The 26,969-nt window shown below is 42.5% G+C and overlaps 1 protein-coding gene across 1 annotated transcript in view; it reads right to left on the bottom strand.

The window, feature by feature from the left end:
• Positions 1 to 26,748, bottom strand: part of RGL1 (ral guanine nucleotide dissociation stimulator like 1) — a 52,845-nt gene extending 26,097 nt beyond the window's left edge. Inside the window, exons 1-4 of the mRNA XM_041479616.1 lie at positions 26,594 to 26,748; positions 25,740 to 25,850; positions 6,425 to 6,633; positions 1,282 to 1,359 (exon numbers count right to left, since the gene is read on the bottom strand). Of these exons, the coding sequence (XP_041335550.1) occupies positions 1,282 to 1,359; positions 6,425 to 6,633; positions 25,740 to 25,850; positions 26,594 to 26,620 (425 nt within the window). The 5' untranslated portion in view covers positions 26,621 to 26,748. The remainder of the gene's footprint in view (positions 1 to 1,281; positions 1,360 to 6,424; positions 6,634 to 25,739; positions 25,851 to 26,593) is intronic.
• Between the last annotated feature and the right edge of the window lie 221 nt (positions 26,749 to 26,969).

Genomic DNA, 26,969 nt, shown 5'->3' with positions numbered 1-26,969 from the left:
GACAAGGCTGGTAAATTGCGTGTATGTCAGGAGAAAAATACTTCCACTAAAAACAAACAAACAAAGAAACAAACCAAAACAAACACTCTCCTACTAAATGTTATTTACTTGCACACTCACCTGCAGGTATAACTAAAAACTGATGCATTTTGCCCAAAGCCCAAGTGACAGAGGTAACATCAAGTTTACTTTCACCCCCTTTCTCTCCATCTCATCATCAAAGTCCTGTGGGTCCACTAAAAGGCAGCTGGGGGATTAATCCCACCATGGTTTATACTGGTGAAACTAATTCCTCACCCCCAGTATAAATCCTCCAGCTATTCTGCAGGAAGGGTACAGCTTCAGCTCATGTTTTATGACTGACATCAGGGAATGTCAAATGGTCTGCCCAAAGCTGGAAGAGACCCTATAGCTCAGTCTGGATGGAAGTGTGGGAACCACTGACTGACTGTTATTGCTTCTACCCATGACACAATGCTGCCTCCTTGGTGCCTCTGACCAAGTTTTAACTACCAGCTGTTCTTTGAGGAGTTCTCATGGCAAAATGGGAGCAAAACATTTTACCAGTCAGGAGAGACTGAGGGTTGAGCTCCTATGTCAAGTCCCATGGGGCAAGAGGAACAGAAAAGCAGTAATGCTGACAAGAATCAAGCATCTTCATTCTCATCAAATATAACCACAGTGCATGCAAACCACAGATGTCAAAGTACAAATGCTGATGACCTAAGGCACATTTTACACCCAATGTCTAAAGATAAAGCCCCAGGAGGATAGCCAAACCACCTTTTCCTCATTTAAACTGCAGTTCAAAACAGCTTTGCTATTTGTTTTGCAAATGAGGATGACCTCAGAATTTAAATTTCACTCTAAAAGCAGCACTGTAAATCACAGGGTACTAAGAGAAAAGCTCCATGCACACATGTTGCCTGAGTCACCCTCAGCTTTGCTCTGCAGGCATTGCTGCAATGACAAAAAAAAATCACTCATGAGCAATAACCACTTACTGCCACAGATAAGGCAGAGGAAACAAACACTCTTTGTTTGTTTAATCAGCAAAATGTTTGCCTAGATGTGTTCATCTCATGTTTAATTCCAAAAGATGCCTGGATTGTATTACTGGATATGTTACAAGACAATTGGCACTTGGCCTTTCCACAAGCTTGTTTAAGCATGCAAACAGTGCTGTGAATTTTCAACAGAAACAACAGCTCTGCTGCTTGCATCCTCCTCCAAGACCAAACCCTGTCTGGGGCTTGCTCCACAGTGCAAATCCATACTTACGCCCTGAGTACCATCTCAGATTCCAAGGAATTCAGGTTTGCCACTTCTCCATGGCTTGAGGTCTCCAGGTTTCCAAACCTGAAAAAGGAGATGGATGTTTAGAAGAAACTCGAGTGAATAAATGCAAAATCCCAAAGAGCATCATTCATATACAATTACCATAAACAACTACAAAGCACTTCCATCTCAAACTACAAGGAATCTTAACAGGTGGGCAGAATTAAGGACCTTGAAGATTACTTCATTTAGGAGGGAAAAAAAATCATAAAGAAACAGCCAGTATCTTCCACTCTAATTTGCTAATTTATATGAAGCAGCCGGCACACAGGAGGAACCAACCAAAACTGTGTCTTTGCTCACAGCTCCAAGACCCTTCTGCCTGTTTTCACTCCATCCTTTCCCAGGGCAATATTCCAGTGTGCAAAGAGACTGAGACACAACCACCTTCTCCAACACAGCTTCTGTGTCTCTAGCACCTGCCATTCCCAACAGTGTTATTTCAAGGTTTCCTAGGTGGCAAGTGCTCACTTTGTGCCCAAACTCCCGATATCAGTGAGAAAAGCCCACGATGCTGTGAAAACACCAGTGGGAATGAGGGAACCTTGGGCACAACTCCAGCAGTGCCAAAGGGAAACCTCTTACCTACAAGGCACAACCCTGTGCCTTGCAGGCAGGATCATCCACTTCATTTTCAGCGGGAGTGCCCATTGTTTCAGATATACAGCTCCATAATTATCCATGAAGAATTCCATGGCTCCCTGCAGGCAGGTTTGATGAAAGTGAACGATTACTCACTGTCCAGAATAAGACAAGCTGATTTTATCCATTTAAGTTTACACATCTCAATTAATGTGAAGAGTTAAAACAAGTGCATCCTTAAGTGCTTGTGCTACAAGAACCTGGTAACACCAGACAGAAAGAACACAGTGAGCTGTGTCCTGAAGGGTCGTGTCAGAACTGTCACAAACTCATCCAAAAACATTCCAATGAATGGAAGTGGTGATAGTTTTATGCTCCCCTCAAGTATTGGTCTAAGACTTCATATATAAAGGCACTTTCCCCCGCTAGGGATTTTTTTAAAGATAAAAATTAGATTTTTATATTCAGTTTTCAAAACTTGCAGTTAATTTTTTGAGAAAAACTTATTTAGATGATCCCAACGCCATTGTCCTACTATTGAGTGAAATATTAAATATGTCTTTGCAGAACATCAGGCACTTGTGTTTAAATCCCACTAGGGACACAAGCTGAGTTTTACAGGAGAAATCCTTAAGACAGCAATAAAGAGCAGGCAGTTTTCTGCGCAAAACTGGAGAAAGATATAATGGTTCCTCATGTTGCCAGATGTAAATCTCTGCCTATCTCTCATCTCTCCATGAACAGCAGGTCATTAAATACGGGTTAGGAGGAGTTAACAACACAACTGATGTGAAGAACAGCCTTTCTGCAGCCTTCCAGCACTCTGTTCTCACCAGCTCCCGCACAAAGAGCCTTTCACTGCCCAGCCTTGTAGGAATGCTTTGCATACAAAAAGAGACACGAGAAACAAAAGGATCCTGTAGCTCACAGAACTTTTAAGCCTTGCTTGGCATTTGGGAAGTTACAAACTGCACTCAAAGGGACTGACTAAGCAAATGAGACCAGAATGTAATGGGTAATACTGCATGTTTAAATATTGGAAAACAGAGTGGAAAATGCATCCCTGCAGGATGCAGAGAGGGAGGAAAATACTCTGAATAACTCAGAAATAATAAGGATAGGTGGTCTCTGCAACAGCCTCAAACAAAACCCTAAATAAGCTTGTAAGCATTGAAAAAAGCAATTTGGAAGGCGAGATCCTCAGAAAAAATACGGTGGTTTGAATCCTATACACGTGGAGTCATGGAAGTGAAATCGCTTCTCTAGCTGAGCAGACAAGCCACCTGATCATGAAATAAGAGATGCCACAGGAACAGCAGTGAGTCAAACACCACAGAGCTGCTGTCCCAAAACGTGTGGCTCTGCTACTGCAGGACCCATCCCTTCAATACTCCCCCTCTGCCTCCTGTCCTCTCGGTTTACCCTGCAGCAAACCATCCTCCCGCAAAAGGAATGAATGGGAAACATAAATCCAACTTGTTCTTCACTGTCATTACCCAGCTCCCGCTCTCCCACCAGTCAGTCTCAATTCCCTCCTCTGTAAACTGCTCCAGACAGGGACTGGTTGATACTTTCTCTGTGCCTGTGCCAAGCACAGCAGAGCTCCACTTCTCAGGAACATGGTTATCAGGGCAAAATACATTACAGAAGAGAGGAATTTGGCCTCCTTCTAACCTCATCTGGATAGCTAACCACCTCTGGCTTCCATCACACTTTGGAATACCCCCCTGGGAATACCAAAGGAGCCACACATGCAGGGCCAGGGGGAGCTGCTCTCCTTCCCTCCAGGCACTTCCATGGAAGGCTTCTACATCAAAATGCCACCAGGATCTTTTTCTTTTAACTCTCCCTGCCCCCTTGCACCAAACAACTAGAAAATATCAGAATGTACAGTGTTAAAAGCTTGGCAGATATCCAAAGCTGTCTGCTGCACTTGGATGCCAAACTCCCATGAATGCTAAAGGGATGTGGATGCTCAATTACTCCTAAATAGCTTTGGAAACACAAGCCATCCCACTCACTTCTCAACACACCAATCTATGTTCAAGATTTTGTCTAGTCACTTTAATCTATCTTAAAAGAAAACCACTATAGGCTGAATTTGGCTGAAAAAATTAATAGGGCTTCTGTCTCAAATTTAATCAAAAGCAAAAGGGTAATGTGAAGTCCTGGACGAAAGAAAATTAAAAAATGCAACAACCAGACTTCTAAAACTGTTTCTAAAACTAAAGTTTCTCTTAAGCACAGCATCTGCTTTTTTATTTGCTTCCCTGACTCATGGAAGAGCAGCTCACCTGCTTTTGGACACCATAAATGCTTCCTGCCCCAAATTCAGTCAGCACTGCACTGCTTGGACAGGATACTCTGCAGACAGCATCAAATGACCGGCAGGTTTCCCCACACATTTAGGGTACAGGATATGCACATTTCCCAGCACGTTTTCCCAAGAGTCCCAGGACTTTTTGTGTAAGCTGGGTTAGTGTAGGTCTAACACATTCATCAGACAATTCTGCAGCACTGTATCCACAGCAAACGCAGCAGAAACTGAACGCACTGGGATTGAGGGTGATCCACCTTCCAGAAATACAATGTGCAGGAGGTTCTACAGTGAGTATGTCCCTACAAAATAAAATATCCTGCAAATGATGTGGACGCTGTCCCCTCCTCCTCTCTCCCAAGGAGCTGTTCACCTGTAAAAAGCTGGAAGGGTCTTTTTTGATCAGGTCACATCACTGCTCTCCCTTGGACCAAAGAACAAGAGCTCAGCACTTCTAATTGTTTCCTTACTCCACAACCCTGCTCTATCCCCAAGAACAAGAGACAGGGCTCTAGCTCTTCAGATGAAACTAAAACTGACAACAAATGCCAAAACTGTGCTGCCTTTGTTTTTTTTAAGAGACTGCCTTTTTCATTATTACTTCACTGGCACACAAAACAAAACACAAATTATGCATTGACACCCACTTTAGTCTCTGCACTCTGATTATTAACAAGTATCACTAAAAACAAAGTTGAAAAAATGCAGGCTCTGGGCTACTTATTCTCAATTAATCTAGAGATGAAAACCAAGCTGGTTAAAATCAATTACTATCCATCTTTTTTTCAATTTTTTTCCTTAAAACATCTGGTTTTCTTCACAAGTCCATATTCCTCAGCTCCATGTATATCATTCTAACTTTTAGAGCTTAAATTTAATATATATTTTCTCCCAAGCCATAAAATTCTAGACTATACAAGATACACAAAAAGCCAAGAGAAACATCCATGCATTCTTAAGCACTACACTCCTATGATTTGTGAGAGGGGAAGGAAGTGTAACCTCCTAGGATTTCCTGTGGATCCTGTCATGTATTAAAAAAGGCTGGGGATGATGCTGACAAGATAGGCAGCCTGTTCCTCTGAAGGGGATATTGTAACCTGCTCAGAGAGGTACACAAGCCAGGAAGATCAAAAATGGGCTCAGAAAAGAGAGTTTTGTTCTATGGAGACAGTTCTCTTGGGCTTTCCTGCCCTCTCCAGGTATTTTCACCTCTTTAAATCAGTGTGAGATGAGGAAGTCAGGACCAGCTTCCTTAGAGCCTCAATGTTTTTATATTCTTGTATGTATCCACTGTCAATTTTTATAATTTCTCACATTCTGAACCAGAACTGGGAAGCAGCCAGGATTATAATTTCAAGATAAAAAAGAAAAGCACAGATGATTTATCCATGCCTTTTTCCTTATCTACCTAGTGTGAGATAGTACAAAATTAAGCCCTAGTACAAAATTAAACCTTAGCAGTTCTTATGCCCTTTCTCTGTTCCAATCACTTCATGCCAGAGCAATCATTTCTGTGAATCACAGATTTTGAAAGTGCAAAAAATATGACACTCCCAAAATAAGAGCACCCCTGACCCAGCCATGTCTCAGTTAGAATTTAGGGTGAGAAACTAATGCTGTGTGTTCCAAGCATTTATGCATTTATGGCAGCTGCCATGATTTAACAGTCTGACCATAAAGGCTATTCTTATAATATTTAGCAGTTCTTGGGCTGTCTGCAGAAATTTATGGCTGCATATTCATGTGACAGAACAGGAGAGCAAATTCTTTCTTGTGTTTGTACAATCCCTGCTCCGAATCAGCAGCCCCCAAACAGGAGAGATAGGACTAAAAATACTGGTATCCAACACAATTTTGGAACCTATTCTAGGTATGACGTTGCAGCCCATGCATTGTTGGGTTTTCTGGAGGAAACTTGAATTAATTTTGCTGTGTTGGTCCAGCTGGGTTCTTCAGCAGCCAGACATGGCACACTTTGCTTACCTATGCTTTGATGAGTGTTGGGATGTGAGCAGCAATGCATTTGTAGACTGGATCTTTATGCTGAAATTCTGGATTTTGCAGTATTCTTGTCAACAGGTTATGAAATCCATGCCCACTAAAAGCAAGGGAAGAAGTTCCTGACAGCTTTCCCTTGTGGTGTAAAGGATGGGCCCATTTCCACTGCACAGCAGTGGCTCTTACCTGTCCAGAAGAAGCTCCAGCACTGCCCTGGGAGAAGCAAAGGCCCTGTACGTTGCAAGGAAGATGCTGATGTAGGAGAAATCCGCATCTCCAAAAGCTGTGAGAAGGTTCTCCACCAGTTTCTCCAAAGTTCCAGCTTTTATAGCCCTGATCTTGGATGTTTCATACTGTCTGACAGTGTGCTCTGGGGGTAACTGGTCTCCTTCACCCTGCAAAAGGAAACAAAAAGCACAAAAATCAGGCAGGAGACAGACCCCTGACACAGATTAAATCCTATCTTTGCACAGGAATTGGCCATCACCAGTTACTAAATGATTTTGTCAATTTTTGGTGCCCTCCAAGCACCAAATGCTGTATCAAATAATGGAGTTTTTAAGTAACTTTATTTTAAAACATTTCTCTGACATGCCCAAAAAACATCTTACAGTGTGACCACTACCAAGTTAAGTCATGATTCCACCATATATTACTATCTAAAAGACAATCCATTATCCCACAAAGAGCAATATTACTGAAGGGAATAAAAGTGATAATTCAGTGTTTCATTTAACTTCTGAATAAACATGAAAACTGACCATAGCTTAAGCACTGGCACTTGTGATTCCCTTGCTGAAAATACCATTTTTGGGGCGTCACACAGGACCCAAGGTCAGAACACATTTGGTGCAAAAACATTCCAAGATACTTTTTGCAAGAAGGGTGTCAAACCATCTTGCAAACATTCCACTTTTCTCTTGAGTGATTCCACTTGGCACAATATTTGTCCATAAATCTAGGGTTTGGGGTTGTGTGTGGGTATGTTTTTTAAACATCATTTGTTTTAAATGCTTACATCCTGCTTTGAGTTTGAAAGAATATTTCCTTAAATTATGTCATTATTTAGAGGACAGTTCAGAAAAGTATTTAGTGACTCTATTTTGTAAAGTATGTGGGAAAAAAATGGGATTATAAATAAGAAAAGTCCAATATTTACTTAAACACCTTGACACTGAGGGCACAAAGACAGAATGTTAATGACAGTCACTACCAACCCTGGCTCAGGATACTGACAAAACACAAAGGAAAAAAAATAATCTATTAAAAAGATAATTTAAAGAGATACCCCACCCACTTCCTATTTACATCACTACCCTCCACTGCTTTGGAATTGTTTCTAATAGACATCCTTTTCAGTTTTAAACAATATAGATGTCTTTAACATCATTGTAAAGTTCTGTCACAAATATTATTTACAAAGCTCTGCTATCACGTTTCCCAGCTTCATGAGATCCAACAAACCCTTGCTGCAACATTAAAATACAACACTACTGTCTGTATTTAAAAAAAAACCCCAAAACAGACCAGATAGGGAAATATTTTGCTACATTTTGTTCCATGGATCTTTAAAAGGTGTATAACTTGCAATGTGTCTGATTTAAAGGTGCAACTGGAAATATACTAATTATAAAAATGAACTAAAAGTGTATCTGCAATTACGTATGACACTGTCATTACAGAAAAATTATTAACAGGGTATGTTGTCACCACTATGTAACTCTCTTACATTCAAATTTTCCTTAAGCAAAACTGGATTGCATTAAAAAAATTTGCAATTTTCTTGTTAACTCTTCATTTTACAATTGTGATACACTTTTGAAAGTAACTAGTTACACAATACAGCCACTTTCAGACAGGGAAGAAAGTCTGCACCACTGTATTTAACTCTTAAATTTTGATCCAGCAGACTGCCCCACTCACAGTGTAATGGTTTATGGGCATATTTAGTCAGGGCACATAAAAACCTCTCATTCTCCCATGTTAGTATATTCAAAACAAGGGCAGAATCTGCTTCCAAGACCGATACACACACAAAATTTTCCATTAATTGCAACACTACAACTTCCCCAAGACATCATGTTGGGAGAATGTTAAAAAGAAACAAAACCCCCCCCAAAAATCCCACTAAAGCCAAACAAAACCAACCCAGTTTCTGAAAAACCTAAAACTTTGTCAGCAAAATATCAGACTGTTAGAAATCATTGTGAGAGTTCTGGGATTGCTTGTATTTGTATTATTTTAGCAATTCTGCCTGTAAGTTTAAAAGGAAAAGGGACTTGGCAGACAAGCTCAATAACAGGCTTTGAGAACAAGACCTTGTGGGCTGAGTTTCGTGCTAACAGGAAACTGCTCAGTCTGGATTTAATCAAGAGGGCATCTCTTCACTGACACAACCAGGCTACCCAAAGGCAAAGGAGTTTTCATGTTTGCTTTAGAGCTCTCTGCTCAGAGGAACACTCTACTCACTGCCATGAAAAAACATTCCTAAAGCTCTCTGCAATTTCTGACAGGCGTGCATGGTGACCACTGCTACTGGTACCAACAAATGACACCGGTTTTGCACTGTTTTGTGTACCCAAAGAACAAAAAAAGCTCTCCAGCTCCTCTGTGTCTCCTTCAGCACCGTGTCCAGTGGTCTAACAGGGGCCTCGACATTTCAGGGCTTCGGTAACATTTTCTTGGTCTTCTAAAACAAACAGATATGGCATTTTATAATCTAATTTATGTCTTTTAAAATCTCATTTTGATTTTTCAGGCAACAGATTGTAACCTTGATAATCTGCAAGTGTAAGTGATGAGCAACTAGCTTCTTACAAGACAGAGCATCTTTCAAAAGCAAACGTAGAAAGATTAAATGAAGTAATAATACTTGCAAATCCTTATTTTCTGATGTGTGTGTACTGATGTAGTGTAATTCCTACAACTTTACTAACCCTTGGCTGTACCTTTAGGGAGACCCACTGTCTTTAAGGAGATCATCTTACAGCTGTACAGCACTAAACATTACCTACGTACACAGTTCTTGGTGAAACAGGAGACTCTGTGCACACCAAAACACATCCAGGTTGAAAAGCTTCCTCCAAACACTACCTGTTAAGCTCCAGTGGGAAGAGAAACCAACTATAAACACCACCAGCACCTAAATAAATGCTACAGCCTAGCAAGAGGGATTAGAGAGTCACGAAAACAAGGCAAGTTAAAACTCTGATCAGTACAGAACCAGGCTGCTACCCTAACAGACATACAGAACTGCAGCCATTGTCTTAGAAATATCACTGGAAAGAATTGCTCTCACCCAAAAACCCCCACTGCTCTGCACAGGTTTTTTCCAATGCAAATATTATCTGTTGAGATTCTGGAAGTGAGAATCGTGGAATGGAGTCAATCTAATTGTTTTTCATTACGCAGACTGGAAAAAATACTAAAACAACTGGGATGAACTCATAATAAGCAAAGGAGGTAGCAAATATTCTTTAGGCTCAGTCATTTGAAACATTACCACTCCACTACAGATTTGTTTAATCAGAAATTCTGCAGTTATTTTCAGGAGCATCTAACTAGCACTTTAAATGCATTTTTACCAATTTTGACAGATTTTTAAATGCTCTTCACTTTCCTTGAAACTTACAGCTTTTCCAGATGGAGAGTTTTCCACTCTGTTTTTATTAACTTACTGGACAGACACCCTATGCTGGAACAAAAGTGCCTGAAGTGCAGTAACTTGTACATTAACTGAAAGCACTCTAATCAAGATTCCCACTGTTTGTTTAAATATGAGTTTGCTTTAACCTTCTGAAAGTAGGAAGTGATGAGTTTGTGATTTTAACCTTTTTTTTTCCCACATTGCTTCCTTACACACAGGTTCTCCAACACATCTTTAATATCTACACTCACCACTGGGGGAAATTTAAAAAAAATGGGGGAAAAATCAAATCACAGAATTTGAAAAGCTCCAGAAATATAAGCATCCATGTCGGTCTAAGAGAAGAAAAACCTCAAATACCCTTCATTTAAGATGCAGACACACATCACTGAAGACAACAGCAAGAGAGATGAAACAGGAGTTGTTTAGCTGTCTCAGTCAAGTATTTTGGTAAAGAACAACTGCAAAGACATTAACAACTTTGGTGACAAAGCGTTTCCTTCCAACAAAGACCTCGATGGAGTTTTTAACTGAGCGGAGGAAGCGCTGCAGGACGGACAGACAGACAGACCCACAGCAGCCGACATTCATCTGAGCCACTCCCAGCTCCACCGCATGACCGCCAGCAAAAAACCCCTCGGAGAAGTGGCGATTTTGCCCGAACAATGCCACACAGAAGTGCCTGGGTTAATCTTATCAAACAGTGTCACAAATATTTCAAGTGTTTTTGGGCCAGGCCGTTCCCATCCCCGCCGCCGCCCGCCCTCAGCTCTGTGGGCCCGGCAGGGTCGGAGCCCTGCGGATCCCAACGCAAGGAAAACAGTCTGCAGGGGCAAAACTGCGAATTTGGAGCAGAATTTCCAGCCTCGGAAAGAGCTGTGCCCAGAGGCCAGCACAGAAAACAGCCTACATGGGGCAAAACTGCGAATTTGGAGCAGAATTTCCAGCCTAGGAAAGCGCTGTGCCCAGCTGCCAGCACAGAAAACAGCCTACATGGGGCAAAACTGCGAATTTGGAGCAGAATTTCCAGCCTAGGAAAGCTCTGTGCCTAGCAGCCAGCAAGGAAAACAGTCTGCAGGGGCAAAACTGCGAATCTGGAGCAGAATTTCCAGCCCAGGAAAGCTCTGTGCCCAACAGTCTGCAGGAGCAAAAGAGTGCCCAGCTGCCAGCACAGAAAACAGCCTACATTGGGCAAAACTGCTAATTTGGGGCAGAATTTCCAGCCCAGGAAAGCTCTGTGTCCAGCTGCCAGCACAGAAGACAGTCTGCAGGGGCAAAACTGCGAATTTGGAGCAGATTTTCCAGCCTAGGAAAGCGTGGCTGGCAGTGCAGGGCTTGGGTGGCCAGCGGCGGATGTCCTGCAGACAAAGGCAGATGCTTTTATCCTACAGTGCACTTGGAAATGAAATGAAATAAAATTACGCCAGAGCTCTCCACAGAACTCTCTCCACTTCAGTAACTCTCATTTCCTCGTTTTGGATACTGTTAAAAAACCAAACAAGCAATAACAATACCAAACCAAACAAAAACAAACACAAACCAAACAAAAGAAACAAGAAACACCAAAACACCCACGCAAAACCAGAATTCTGCATACTGACTGCACCCAACTCAGACGCCAAAATAAGTTTATGAACTCTTTGCTAAGCTCTGAAAAGGAGGGGTATTCCTGGATTCCTGGATTTCCAACGCTCCACCCTTTTCTTTTCCTTTCCTGCCACATAAATACCCATTCTTGGCAGCGACCCAGAGTTTCCAGGACCAATTAATTCCATGATCATGACACAAAAGGCATTCTTGTTTTCTCCTCCGAGCTCACAGCCTGGCTGGTATCTGTCTGAAGCGCTGGCAAACAGTCACAAAAGCTGTGGGGCAGATTTAGAGGGGAAAAAGAGAAAAGGAAAAAAGCCTCTTACACAGATGCTGCTGCTCAGTCAGAACCTTTTCACTCGGACACCTTGCAGCTACTTAAAGCCACTCTGGGCAAAATAAGAAACAAGAAACAAGTTCCATGGTGCTGAGCTGTGTATTCTCACACTTTCTGAAGCGATGCAAATTTTGACTCATTTGGATATCGATGAATTTTGTGGGACCAGCTCTACATAAATCAAAGCAAAAGTAAAGAAGCCTAATTCACAAACCACCTCTCCCTGCATGCATCGAAAGGAGTTTCAGCAAGTGCATTACTAAATTGAATCTTCAAAGAGGTTTAGGTTAAAATGGCTTTGTGCAGGTCTTACAAATGTTGGAGCTTATCCAGCCCTGGGAACATAGAAATTCTGAATTTACCCACTCAGAAGCATCTGTGCAGCAAGGAACACAGCCATATTCACTGAGAATGAAGTCGCCCAGGAGGTTCACTGTGCAGCATGCAAGGTTTTTAAAGAAAAAAAAAATCACCCGAACAGCTCCAGATCTCCATCTCTTATCTTGTACAATTTATGCATTTACCTTTTCATTGCTTCCTACCTACAATAAGCTCCCTCTCATCCTGCCTCTCACCTCTCTTGCTAGAAAGACTTTTACCAAAACCATCCAAGGCCTCTCACCCTCTTCTCTCGTCTGACTTGGTGTCATCATTGAGTTAACCAAACCTGAATCATAAGACTATTGATGTTTCTTTTTTGTTTGTCATGTTTCACAGATCTGCAGTTCACCACAACCCTGTTCCCTCTTAGGCATGCCAGGGATGTATTATTTTCATAACTTGTATTATGAAATATTCCTTGTGGTGGTTTTGATTGGACACTGAAGCTTAGCAAGTTCCTAATTTAAAACTGAAAAGAAAAAGAAACCAGTAAGTCAGGTAAGACTCTTAGTCATGTGCATCTTACATTGTTGGAGGTATATCTGTCATCAAATGACATTTGCTACAAACACTCTTGTAATCCACTAAATAAATGTGTCCCTTACTAAGTATCTTTCCAAAGCCCTTCTCTATTAGAAGAAAATTATTTGTAAAACTCAGTATCCTTCTCTTTTCAGCACCCAGAAACACCAAAATGTCCAATCTCCAAACCGAGCAGTAAAAAAATATTCAAAAAAATAAACAGCCTAGTGAAGAGAGCACCAGGATGAAGGCAAGGAAATGGCTTTTAGTGCCCATTTTGGCAGTACAATCAGCTCATTTTCTAAAATATTTTGACTTCTGGAGCCAAAGGAAGTATTACACAGTGTCTCCCTGAGAGAAGAGCTCTACAAAGTCACCTGGGACTTGCATAAAGCAAGCAGTAATTAACTGTGAAAACTACTAACAGCTTTTCCAGGTATGGATTACAGAAGGTCCTTAAGGAGGTAAAGGCAGCTGGGGCAGCTCCCCTTTGCCCCAGAAACAGTAATTACTGCTTCTGCTCACAGCCTTTATCTTAACTCCTCTTCCTCCTTCCCCACACTCTCACAGCTTCCAGTCTGCCCTGGAAATCCAGAGATGTCAAAACACTCAGGAACCTTTCCTGGGAACCATAAGGGAGAAGAGGAGCTGAGCAAAAAAAAAAAAAAAAAAGTATAAAGGGGGGCAGAGAGCTCAAACTTTTCACTTGAGTCTGAAACAGCTTCTTGTGATTCTGGTTGTAGATTACAGGCATAGGTACAGTGCACCTGCCATCTGACGAGTGCTGACAGGTTCAATCTCATGGCACAGCAAATTCTGTATTTATATACAGTAATTCTAAGCTGCCTTGATGTTAAAAATGACAACTCTATGCCTACCCTAACAAATGCCAGAGAAAAGCTATTATTTAAATGTTTGTGAACAGTGGTCAGCAAAGCCCTTTGCTACATTTCTTTCATGAAAAATGCTGAAATACACTGTCATCTTTTAATAAATACCAAACGTAGCAAAAAGAGGGGATGATTTGATATTACCACTAACACAGTCAGACAGATTTCATATGGTATCATGATTTTTGACTACCAACAGAATACTTGTCCAGTGACAAGTCACACTATTTTTTATCTCCTTCCAGAAATGTAATTTAAATTAATTGTGGAGCTCATTATCACTTTCTGCTCAGTCAGTAGAAACAAAGAAGGTCCTGTATGAGGCAGCAGGCAATAGTGCTAAATTCAAAATGGATTTAAGGATGCCACAAGTAATAATTCTGTTGCATAATAGTAGCACAAATGCATATTACATAACCCAAAATGCTTTTATTCATCCTAATTGTATTGTTGGCTTTCCTTTCACACTGTAAAGCTTGTTCGAGCAGTACACAGAAATTAAATTTATACCGAGTCAGGAAATCAGTGTAAACTGCCACTGTATCCCGTAAACAACAAGGCAAGAGTGATAAATTGCTAACAGTATGAATAACTGGAAATTAAATCTGTAGGTCAGGGGAGATGACATGCCTTCTGACAGAGGAGAAAATACTTAGCAGAAGATTGATTCATATTTTTAAATAAACTGAACAAGGTATTTTTGTGGAACAACAAATACCTAAGAAATGCTGTTACATGTCTCATAGTAATTAATTATTATTAATAATGCGAGCAATCTCTAATGCCAAATTTTTCTAAGCTTTTAAGAAATGGGTTAGCAGTCAGTAACCACTTTTATGAGCATGGAAACATATCTAAACTGCATTATAAACTTAATTTCCACTTCTGTGCTTTTTACTACATTTTGTTTTGAAACTAAGAGGCCTCTTCAGGGTGGGGTCTGAGTAGAAAAAGCAGTAATAGGAAGCTAATGTTTCCTAATATTAAGTGTTACCAGCTTGAATATTTATTTACGTGCTGAAAGAATCCAAAAATATTAACTCAATCATTAGTCCAAGCCAAGCTGCATTTTTACTGTATTATCTAGACATCACAAGGGATGAAGCACGGTGTCTCCTGGTGTTCCTCTCCTGCACACACACCTCCCTACAGAGCCAGGGAGCGACTGTGTTTGGCCACACACGTGTGTGCAAGCCACGGCCACATCCTTGTCCCAGCTGTACAGGTACTTCATGAAAAATTCTGCATTTCACAGGACCAACAGAGGCTGTGACAACTGAACCACCACACACCTACACAAATTAGTGCATTCTCCTAACTGCAGCACCAGTGGTGAACCCTCCTCTTCTGCCCCAGCACAAGCAGTGTGAGCTGGCCCTGAACCCTCTCCAGATATTTGTGTTTTGGTTTAAGAATGCTGTGTTGCACTTGGACTGAAATCCTCAGGCAATGGACATAAATCAAAACACATAATTATGTGGAAGCATTGAGTCAGAATGCAAAGTAAGTATAGCTTGCAAGTAAGGGGGGTAAAAAAAAAAGAAAAAAATGCCAGATAAATCAGAAGTTGTCCACATTGGTTTGATTTTTCTTCTTTTTTGAGGGGTTGTTGTTTAACTACCCACCGGGAGTTAATAGCATACCTCTGCTCTTCCCTGTCCTGTTCTCCCTGACCACCTGATGTTTTCCTGAACAAAGTGCCTGTTTTTGCAGGAAGAATGCAAGCCTCATGCTTTAAGTAAGTGTGCAAGAGTTCATTCACATTTTCTCTGCTCCAGAGAGCCAGGAGCCTGGAGCACAGCCAGAATCAATCCCAAGCACTCCATGGAAGGAATGCAAAGGCCTAAGATCTGCCTTCCAAGTGAAACACGTTGTTGTTACTCATGGGGCACTTCCAACAGCAGCACAATGGGCTGCCATCTCCAAACCAAAGACACCAGCCCTGCCCTAAAGGCTTTCTACTCTAAGAAAGACAAAATGCATCAGAAGTACAGCCAGAGATTACTACAAACCAAGCAAACAAAAGCAGAGGAATATCTTCATAATAATTTTCTTGTTGTATTTGCATGGAATATTAAAGCCAGGTTTCAAATGCACCTCAGGAGCATTCAGTTAATTAATTTATTTTGCACTGAGGACAACAGCTAATCCAGATGAGTGCACTGACTTGTTTGCATCCCAACACATCTCTGAAATGTCACGAACCTCATCTGACAAGTTCTATCCACAGGAATCCTCTAAACAACTGAAGGACGTTCTGCGCTCAATTCGAGTCAAAACAACAACCCCATTTACTCAATACATGCAAGCTTGTGTGGGGCATGAACTATATTTAGGAAGGAATAAAACCCTAGCTAGCTGTAACACGATGGTCTATTTCTGCTTTAGGATTTATGGATACTGCCACGGAGCCACTGGGATCTGGAGAGCCACTGGGATCTACCACAAGTCTCCAGTTTGAAGCCCGAAGGCTATCTCAAAGCATTCAGTCATTCCATATTGTTCAGTCATTCTGAGATCTTTCAAAGGAAAATGCCACTTAGTAATAAAAACATGTTGTTTTACTTGCACAGAGAGCCCATGCACTCCCCAGAAAGGAAGAAACAGCTACTGACTGGAAGAAAGGGTGAGGCTCCACAGGGAGAAAGGCAGTACAAAGCAGATGAGGGGGTGGGAGGGGAAAATAAAATAATCCTTTAAACTGCTTTCAAACCAAAAAAGGTGGGAAGAATATAAGAATAAAAAATACATTATAATAACAGGATTACTCCACAAAAGCACCTGAAATGCCTACCCCTCCTTACTGCCATTGTGGCCCAGGGACAGCACTGGTGGCTGCTGTCATAGCCATGTGCAGGACAGCTGTGGAGGTGACACAGAAAAAGTCAGAACTCCATCAGTCTGCAACCCAGAAGAGCAAAAGGTTAGTGAGTGTCACCATGCAAAGTGGCACAAAGCTTCACACCTGAGGTGGAGCTGCCAAAATCTCATTTTGATTGCCAAAGCTGCTGAAGGCAAGCTACACTCTGATGTGCAACAGATGGTTTATGCAACTAAATGGAGATAAATGTGAGAGGCCAGAAAAAAAGTCTGCTGAAAGTCCTACCCTCAGAGGTCCCACAGTGGCACACAGACCTGAGAAAAGACCTGAAGGGTTACAGTAGGTAGAACATTACATATTTCAGCACAGTGCTTGGAAGTGACAACAAAAAGCAAACAAAAAAATGACTGAGGAGCTCACACGTAGAGTACCCTGCTCTGCTCAAGCTGCCTCATTTTTAAAGCAGCTATTGTGAAGGCGAAAGGGGGAAAGCAAAGGGCAACCCACACAATTCCTACTTTTGCAGAGTCTAAAGCTGCACAGATGAAAACTTTTGCTTTACACACATAAAAAAGAGCAAGATCTGAACACCCAGAGTTCTCCTTAACCAGGAGGAGGTTGCAGGGCTGCTGGAAAAGCAGCCCACACCAAGCTCCTGTACCATGTGGCAATATGCCCCTGACTTTAATGACCTCCTGGGCATTAAAGTCCGCATGATTCTTTTGATAAGTAACTGTGTTCAATCTCATTCTCCCTCATTAAACATTTGCTGCAAAGAAACTGAAACCAGAACTTCATAAAACAGCCACACATAATAATTGTAATTTTAAACTGAACTAAAGGTTTTCCCTCCTCTAACCAGATGCTGTAAAAAGTGAAGAAATAACACACAGGACATTCAGATTAACAAGTCTAAAGGAAAAGACTCTTCTCAGCTCCAGGACATGATTGTTTCATCACTAAATCACAAAAATGAATGTCTTGTGTTTTGACTCTCATGCATTTGTTCTCATTATTTATATAAATGTTCAATCCTTTCTGAATCCTCCTGGACTTGGTTAGACCCGATTACTCTGCCAGCAGCAAGTCCCTTCAGGTTAATTACACACAATGTAACATCACTAATTTCTTTCCCCCCTTGCTTTCAAAAACACCCTGGAGATAACATGTCCCTTCTCCACTCACTGTTTTGAAGGCTTTTCCTACATCCTCCTTTCCATTGCCAGAATGGAGCCTCAGTCCTATAGAATTTATTGTAAAACTTGCACATCAACCCCAGTTGCACCAAGACACAAAATATAACAGTCCTCACCTTTTTGGTGTCTCCAAACCCCTCTCCACCTGTGGATCCCCTTTCTAGTTCTCCTACCTTTGAGATGAGGGAACAAGCACCAGGAAGGAGTGAGGAGTTCCTGTCATCTCCCTAACAGTATTTTCTAAGCTTCACTTCACTCCCCGTTCCCTGCTGTAATTTAATATTTGAGCTTCCTTTCACAACTGCTGTTGCACGGGGGGCAAATGCTTCCACAGAACTCTGGACTCTCAGAAGTCCAGGTCTTCTCCCCAGGTGGTGTTAATTAATTCACTTCTGGTCCTAAATTGTTTCCATGTGCTGCTCTGCCTTGCTAAGCAGCTGCTCCTCACTGCATATGTCACATGTGAAGAAGATATCCATGTGATAACAGTGTGAAGCCACTAAATAAATATTACCATGCAGCTCTGACAGCTAATTCATCTCCCCCGACTTTTTTAATGGTTCAAACCCTTCAGCAGCCTCAAAACCCCAGCCTTTTTGAAGTCACATTGTCCCAGAAACACTTTTCCCCCATCTCTTTTCCAGCTTCCCGATGAAAGGGGAATCTCCCAAACCCAGGCCACAGCACTGAGGCTGAATTTCAATCCCTGCTCTTGTGCTGTGTTACATTACAACATCCAACATAGCCAGTCTGCAGCCATGCTTTGAAAGTTATTTGGGGTGAAAGGCGCTGTAAGAATGCAAGACCATTATCACTTCACTTAGATATGTTTCTTCTTTCCTTGCAGTCCCTAAATTGTCACCTGTTGGTGGCATGGTGCTAAACTGAAGTACAATATCCAGACATTAGCATGAACTCAGTTTGGTCCAAGGTAAAAGGATTTCCATAAACAGTAAATGGATTTCCATATCCAAAACATAGAATTCCTCACTCTGGCTTTAATACTTTATTTAAATAAAAAAAAAAATAAACACACATCCTCATAATCTACAAAATTCTTATTTCACAAGGTGTAAAAACTTAACACAGACTCTGCAGTTGAGCCCCACATGCTAGTGTACCACACAGGAAGAATTACAAGTCACTTCTGAAGAGTTTGTCTGGCCACTGAACATAGTCCTTTTTGGGGTGAAGCAAGGGCAAAAGTACTTTTGGGAGACTGCAGGAGCAAACCAGAGAGAACTGCTGGTGCCCTTCAGGAATGAGGTTCCAATTCCCTTTAGGAATCATTTCACAGTCTCTGATACTATCTTAATGAGGTATTAACACTAAGACACACCTTTTGCCCCTGCTTTACAAGACACTACACAGGGACTACACAAAGGCAAGGAAGAGCAGGATGCACACCGAGTTAGCATTTATTTACCGCTGTTACACAAAATAACCCTGCTTTCTCCAACGGGCTAAGCCATGATCTGACTACTTTGTGCTGGCTTCTTCACACAGGTGCACCCCCTTACAGTGCTGGCTAAAGGAAATTATATATTTAAGAAACAGCAGCAGTAAAAGATGCAACTTCAAAGCACACATTTACACACATTTTTAATTAGCTTCACCAAGGTTAAATTTAAATCCAAGTGTGACTAACGTAAATGAAATGTTTCAGCCTGTTCCTTAAATGAAGGCATCAAAACCCAAACAGTGAAACTAATGGTTTCTCCAGGGCTGTTCTCTGTACAACATCTCAGTCCAGTTCATGTGCTGCATCTCACAGGCTTTCCAATGACACATAGCCACATTCCTTGCCAACTCTTCCTTAACCCAACAAGTGACCTACATCTAGCATTTGGAAAGAAAGTGCCAGTTCCTTTGCAGAGCAAGCAAAATTTGGGGCTTATTCCTTTCAGTTACTGCTTCTTAAAAAAGCAAGCAAGATAACACTCAGTGATGTCAGCAGCAAGACAGTTAAGGCACTGGAATTTAGGGAGAACCTGTAGCATCCAAGTAGCACAGTTTAAAAAAACAGTCATCCTGGCTGTCAGAGGAATTCCCAGGGGAAAGCAATTACAGCACAGGATGTCATTCTAATCCTGCATGTCACAGGTAAATGCCAAGGGCAAGTTTTGTCCGTGAGCAGGCTGGCTGGGAGATATCCAAAATGCAAACACGCACGAGTGCAGCAACAGAACAGTCTCCAGCAGCTTTACTCAAGAGGCTCCCTTAACTCTTGACATTCCACTTAATTAATACAAGAATCCTTAGCAAGAGGTGCCCCTGCACAGCCCCAGGAAGGGAAGCTGCCCATGTCTCTCTCTCGTTCCTCATGGCTGTGCCAGGGTATCCCAGCCCTAACTCAGCCTTTGTAACATCTCAGGATTAGAGCACTGCCACGCTGTCACGCTTTGGCAGCTTGGAGTGAGAGGTTTTACACTCAACTGAGAGCACAGCACTGTGCTACAAAGCCTTCTAATTGTGCATTTTGGATTTGGAACTGGCAAAGTAATGGACAGTAATCTTTCAGGCTTCCTTTTTAGAACTCTTAATGGGCTCAGTTTCCATTTTTGAGTGTCTGTTGCACACATAGGCTCTATTAACCAGCTGATGACTGTATCCAAGACTGCTACTGGGGATATCCCTGGAACCTAAACCAGGAAGCCAGGAGAAAAATATTCCATGAGAAGTCATTAATAAGGGCTATGAATGGTACCATGGTACCATTATGCCCACAACTGAAGGAAGGACAGGAGGAAAGAACCTACTCCAAACCAAAACACAAGCTGAGATGCCAAAGCTTTCGTCTGGATAACCGAGTACGTGTCTATAAAATCATTCCTTTCCCCCAGAATATGCTACTTTGTGGGTCTCCAGCCATCTTCCCCCAAGCAAACCCAGTGTGAGCACACCCCATCCTTCTTCCTTCTCCAAGACAGCTCCTCTGAGACTTTGGAGTGGATGCTAGTACAGCTCAGTTTCCATAGGAAGCCTGTCAGCTCCTTGGGAGCTGCTTTTCTGCTTCTGCCAAATACACGGCCAGAACTACACCCTGCCCTTGGTCTGGGCAGTCAGCACAGGCTGAGGGAACCTGATTTAGCAGAGGGAGTCTGCTTTAGCCAAAAGTGACCAACACATGCCCTAAATCAAGAGACAAAACAGCAAGGACAATGATCAGCCAAGCCCTGCCTGCTGCTTCCACAGGAAACTGCACTCGACCAGAACATCTGGGATCTAAGGGTAAGATGAAAAAGAAATCACAGAGCTGGCTCAGAAGTGCACATGAGAAGGCAGGAGCAGGCTCAGAGAAAATGTGAGGTTTTGCTTCTTCCTAAATGTTGATGATTCCAGGCACCACTTAAATCTCAACCCATAGTTAGGAGATCTGTGCTGGAAAGAAAGAAATCCAGACTAAAGCTTCTTTTCTGACATATTGATCAAGTTAGAGAGATGGTTGTGTCCCAGGTCCCAACTGGGATACAGATTAGTTAGCCACAAGCTTTTGCAATGTTTTTTCTTTCTGAACTCTCCAGCACAAACTTCCTGCCAATGTATGTGACTGTGGATGTGTTTAGAAGCCAAACTTATGGTCACATGCAGTTTTCAGTGCAAGGCAATCACTTGCACTAAATTAAAAAAAAAGAAATAAAATTTTAAATTTCTTTCTAAAACACAAAATTCCCAGGAAAGGTAATTATCAAATAATAGTAGTGCTAAGAATACACACAAATATTAAGTGATAGATTTGCTACTTTTCAGCTTTTCCCTCTTTCAGCATTTTGAGGTACTGAAAAGCACCCTTCTAACAGCAGTTCATTGACAATTTTGGAAGAACATGTTCTGCTATACACCCAGCATTATAATATTAAAGACATTTTAAGACAAGGTATGTTTTGCATCCATCTCTGCCTGAACAAACCCCAGAGCCATAAGTTCAGCTGTAGCAAAAAAGAGAAAGCAAAAGTAAAAAGCAGGTTTCTAAAATCTCATCTAGATGTGTAATCCAAGCCTAATGAAGCCAGGCAGCCTGGCCATAAGTGAGCAGACTATTTATCTGTTATCTGGATATTTAAGACTCAAAGGAAGAGGAGTCCTTGTCATCCATCAGCAAAGCAAGACACCTGATGGCAAGGATGGACTCTGAAAGCTCAGCAGTCATTTCAGGTGTGGGGAATCAGCACTGAGGTTTGGGGAACTCCAGTTCCTGGCTGCATTTCCTGTGATCTGCCCCACTAAATACTCACATACTGTAGGTCTCTTTTCTCACTCCTTCCCAGATGAAGGACTCTGATAGGAAAGACATTTGCAGGTATTCAGGAGCCCCTATTTTATCAGCCCCTCGTGTCTGAGCGGCTCATTCCTCACCATTCCCTCCTCTTCCCGGGCTGGACAGCGGTGGCCCATCCCTCCCTAACTCGGGCAAGGGGGAGATAAAGCACTCCAGCTGCTTAACAGGGGCACCGACAATAGTCACTTCAGCATTGCTTTTGTTTTAGTAATCTTGTCCACCCGCCCACACCACACCCATGCCTCTGTTCTTCCTGCACCACTCTCCCCCATCTCTCCAGGTACTTTTTTCCCCTTCTCTTCAGCTGTTTACTGTTTCCATAGATCACCGGCTGGAGTTCACCTCCCCAGCCATTTGCACTGTCAGCACATTGCTCCTGGCCACAGAAATTCAGGTATTTAGCGGCTGATCTACTCTTACATCCTCTGTTTGTCTGTCCTTTCCTACTTCTGGCTAGAGTACGACTCAGCTGTCTCTGTCATTGCGCGGGTACCTGGCTGTCAGTTCAAGACCAAAGCCCCTCCAAAATATTTGTCTCTTATGCTCAGGTGCCTTTTCTTCATGGACAATAGGACCATCCTCTTTGACATCCAGCCTCCCCTATGGGCTGCATTCACATCCTCAGAGGGAAGCTGAATCCCATTTTTCAGGTTCTTTCTGAAAATAAAGTTTTAAAACACAATATTCTCTTTCTAACCACATCATTCAAATTCCTTGCTGTGCTCCCAAACCTTCCCATCCCTTTACCAATATACCTTTTTCTCTAGCCTGACATAATGCCATGCAAACTGATGATTGTCCACACCAAATCCTCCTCTTCCCCTCTTCTGAGTGCGTGTCATCCGTATGTACAAATCTCTACTTATCCATCCTTTTCTCTCACAAAGATGTCAGGCCATGTATCTCAGCTCCCATGCTTGTTCCTCTCTCTCCAGGATCCTGGAGACCTCTCAAAATCTGTCCTGGAGACACCAAAACCCACTTTGTTTTCAAAAAAACCGCATTCATGCTTTCTGTGGTTGAATCCTTTGTGTGTCAAAATCTGTCCTGGAGACACCAAACTCACTTTGTTTTCAACAAAACCGCATTCATGCTTTCTGTGGTTGAATCCTTTGTGTTTGGGAGGGATTCTCTCTCAATATTTGTAGAAAGTACACTTGACTTTTGAAACTTCGATACCAATCATCAACTAAGACATATGTACAGACAATACTCTTTTAATATCACATCTGCACATTCTTTTAAGTCAAAACAGTGCTTTTGTGCAGCATCTCTCACAGTACTCAGCTCCCACTAGAGCTTTTAATATTCCCTAATACTCTAGTGCTTAAAGCTTTAAGCTTCGCTAAATATTTAGTGACTAATTATGTGGTGACAAAAGCAGTGGCTATTATTGGCATCCTTTGATGTTTAATATTAAATTTAAAGCTAAGAAATTCAGTGATTATCCAAAAGCTTCACACTTCTGAAAGTTTCAGAACTGCTGATGCCTGCTTAAGTCGCAGCCTATTTCTCTTTCACTTTTGTTAGTTGCAGAAGTTTGAAACACAAGAAAGGCATTTCTGTATTTCAGTAGGCAAGTGTTTATGGTGCTGTAGTTGGAATCTTATGATTGGCCTTTAAACAATCCAATCTCTCATTACAGGGCCGACCATTCAGTGACCCTGGATGGGTTCTTAGGATGGAGAATCTTAAGGAAGGTTTATTAGACTTGACCTGCCACAAGAAGCCCAGTGCTTCAGAAGGGGTCATACTGCTAAGTGGACTTTCACAGGACACAAACTGACACTGAGAAAAAGTTTTTTAAAAAGTAAATCCAGGCATGCATACAATCAATAATTGAGTTACTATATTTGTAACTGTGAAGGCTCAATACTTGCTGATGTACAAATAGGTTGCTGACCTTGAGTCTCCAACCTAAGCCTGACTTAGAGCACCATCAAAAAAAAATTAAGACCAACATTGCTAAATCCAACACTTTGTTAATTTAGTGCTAATGAGTTTCAAAGCATAGAAAAAACATCATAAACCCTTATAAACTCCAGATTAAAAAAATAAATAAATTTTAAAAGTCACCTGATGACAGTTCTAAAAGAGACAATTTGGCTCTTCAAAGCAAAACTGCTGGGGGCAGGGATGCTCTTCATAAATAATGCTCTGGGTTAGAGGCTATTTATTGATTTCAGGACCACAAAAAAAGCCATTAATAAAATAAGATCACAAGAAGAGCTTAAAATACTTTATGTTCTGAAGAGCTTAAGGGAAACAAACAGCCCATATGTTCCAAAATATTTTAAAGTAATATGCACAAGATTTGGGGGTTTTTGCTCATGAAAGAGACTAGACTGGAAGCTGAAGTCACAGATTTATGCCCGGAACAGGTGTGGATTTCTGACACATTGTCTCTTTCCCTACAAACATTCTGACCTCAAAAAGCCAACAACAGCCACAGGAACCTGACAGTCACTGCCCTGACCTTGCAGTCCCTGCTCCTTCTATTGGGATGGGCAGCATCAGCTGCGGGGATGACCACAGGAACACACAAGCTCCCTTCCTCTGAGAACAGGACCAAGGCCTGGCAAACTCCTTCTATTACAAGGAACAACACAGCCCAAGCAGGCAAAAAAAAAAAAAAAATCAGACTTTTTTTTTTATATTCAAAAAACAGACTTTTCTAAACTATGTTTATGGGACACAGACACACTCAAAATGATCTTCACCTCTTACACAAAACCAGCTGGGAAAGTTGCAGGAGCTCGAATATACGTGGTAGTATTTTTCCTCGTAAAAACAGGAGGCAGAAATGGGAAATCTGCCACTCAAAAGAAGCAGATTTGAAATTATTTGTTCTGATTAGTACTTTGTGTACTTCTTGGAAACACGGGAAGAGGAGACTCTAAGCACTATCTGTATGCAGGACAGAATTTGCTTATTTCTCCTGACTCTGGTTTCAGCTCTGCTGTATTGCTTCATGTCACAAGAAAATGACTGAATATAAATCTCAGGGCAGTTTTAAAAGCCTTTAAAACACCAACATGGATACTACATCAAGCCAACTTCTTATATTACTGCCTTTGATCCCAAAGGAAAAAAAAATAAACATAACAAAACACTATGAAAGTTACAGGCAGCTCCTGCAGACCTGGCCCCAGCTGCCACAGCTGCACTGATTCCAATGAAGTGAGGACATTTTTTATCAGCTGGGGACTTGGCCTGATAAAGGTAAAGGCACTCAGCAGCATATCAAATCAACTGTGTGCATTTAGGCTCATTTTACTTACCATTAAAGCCTTTGTGCTTTGTAAAACACTACAGAGCTGTAATTCTTACAGAAATGCAATTAATTTCTCATCTGGCTAAGAAAGCAATACAGAAATAAGACCCAAACCAATATTCCCTTAAGTTCAGAGGAAGTTCTGCTGACTTTGAGGGACCTTCACCAGTCAAAATAACATAACTATTTGTTTGGCAACCTGAGATAGCTTCCTAACAGCAGAAACGAGCCATAGTCCAGTCTGAAATAACTGTTAAATGTTCAGCTCCTCGGGCCATAAACTATGATCCTTATTTCTGCACCAAGAATCACCTGATACAGGGCAACAGCTGGCCAAATTGTTTTTACAGGTCAAGAAAAGAGGAAGAGTCAACACAAGGAGAGTGTTATTTCAGATGACCCAGGCAGACCAGTTCAGTGTTTGTTGTTTTTTTGGTTTTTTTTTTTTTTTTTTTTTTTAAATAATGAGAGCAGCCAATGCTAGAAGTTAATATTGTAACAATTCCTGCGGAATTCAGCTCCCTGGACGGCTCCGAAGTCCATGAGCAGCCCTCGCCTCACTTACCCCCAGCCACCTCGCTCCTTTGTTGGCAGCCTGCTGAATCTGCACTTTTTTAAGGGTGACATTGTAGACAGCTCCGTCTTCCACCTCTTCACCCCCATCCTGAAATGTGGTCTGCCAGGAAAAGGAGAAAGAAAATAAGATGAGAAAGAACGTTCTCCCCCTTCTGCTGACCACAATCAGTCCCAGGTGCTCTGCTGCTCCCGGCAGAGCAGAGATGGGCAGCACAAAATAAACACAGCAATCAAAGCAATCCAGGATACCCTTAGGTTGAGGAACACTGGAGATATTCTTGGCAAGCTGTCCTTTCCTGTGGTATCGAGGTACCCGGACTTTCCATTTAACTGTTTTTCCCAGACTAGCACATATTTTAAATAGTTGCATAAAGTCTTCTAAGAAAAGAGTTTGGTTTTGATTAGCAGTCGTCTCTTTCTTCCCCCCTTTTCTACAGCAGTTAATCTCTTTGGCCTTTCATTTAGGGAAGGATTCGCACTTTTAAAACTGCTGAATTGCTTCGGCACACAGCCTTGAATCTTTGAAGCTACAGAGCATTTAAAACACAGCGACATTTTCACTCTCTTGAGAAGGAGGGATCTGAAGCGCTTGTGATTTGCTCTTCCAAAAACATTATTATTTCAAGAACAAGAAAAATTAAAAACAAGCAGCTTCAGAGCCGGGGGAAAGGGGGTGGGGAGGGGGCACAGCAGATCCCGGTACCGGGCACGGCATCGCCGGCATCGCACACGACAGCCCTGGCACGGGGCACAGCATCGCCGGCACCGGGCACGGCAGCGCTGGCACGGAGCATCGCCGGGCAGCGGGACCCGGGCAGGGCAGGGCAGGGCACGGCCGGTTACCATTTTCGCTCTCCACAGCAGTTTCATCCTCGGCGGCTCTCCGGGCGCCGGGTCGGACGCGCCGCGCTTCGCCCGCCGCGGGCCGGGCCGAGCCGAGCCGAGCGGCCCCTGGGCTGCGCGGGAGGGCCGGGCCGGGGGAGGGACGGACAGACGGACGGGCAGGGGGAGGCGGCCGCGCCTGGCGCCGCCTCGGCCCGGCCCGCGCAGGGTTTCCTGTTGATGGCCCCGGCGGAGCGCCCGGCCCGGCCCGGCCCGGCCGTGCCTGCGCTGCCCCGGCAGTCCCCGCTCCGCAGCGCGGGCGGCGGGCACGTCCTGCCCGGCTGCCCGGGAAGCGCCTCCTCCTCATCTCCCTTCTCTTCCCCTCCTTCCCTTCCCT

The sequence above is a fragment of the Pyrgilauda ruficollis genome, unplaced genomic scaffold (genome assembly GCF_017590135.1).
Source record: "Pyrgilauda ruficollis isolate IOZ18807 unplaced genomic scaffold, ASM1759013v1 scaffold49, whole genome shotgun sequence".
Classification (NCBI taxonomy): domain Eukaryota; kingdom Metazoa; phylum Chordata; class Aves; order Passeriformes; family Passeridae; genus Pyrgilauda; species Pyrgilauda ruficollis.
This window is presented reverse-complemented; position numbering and strand designations above follow the sequence as displayed.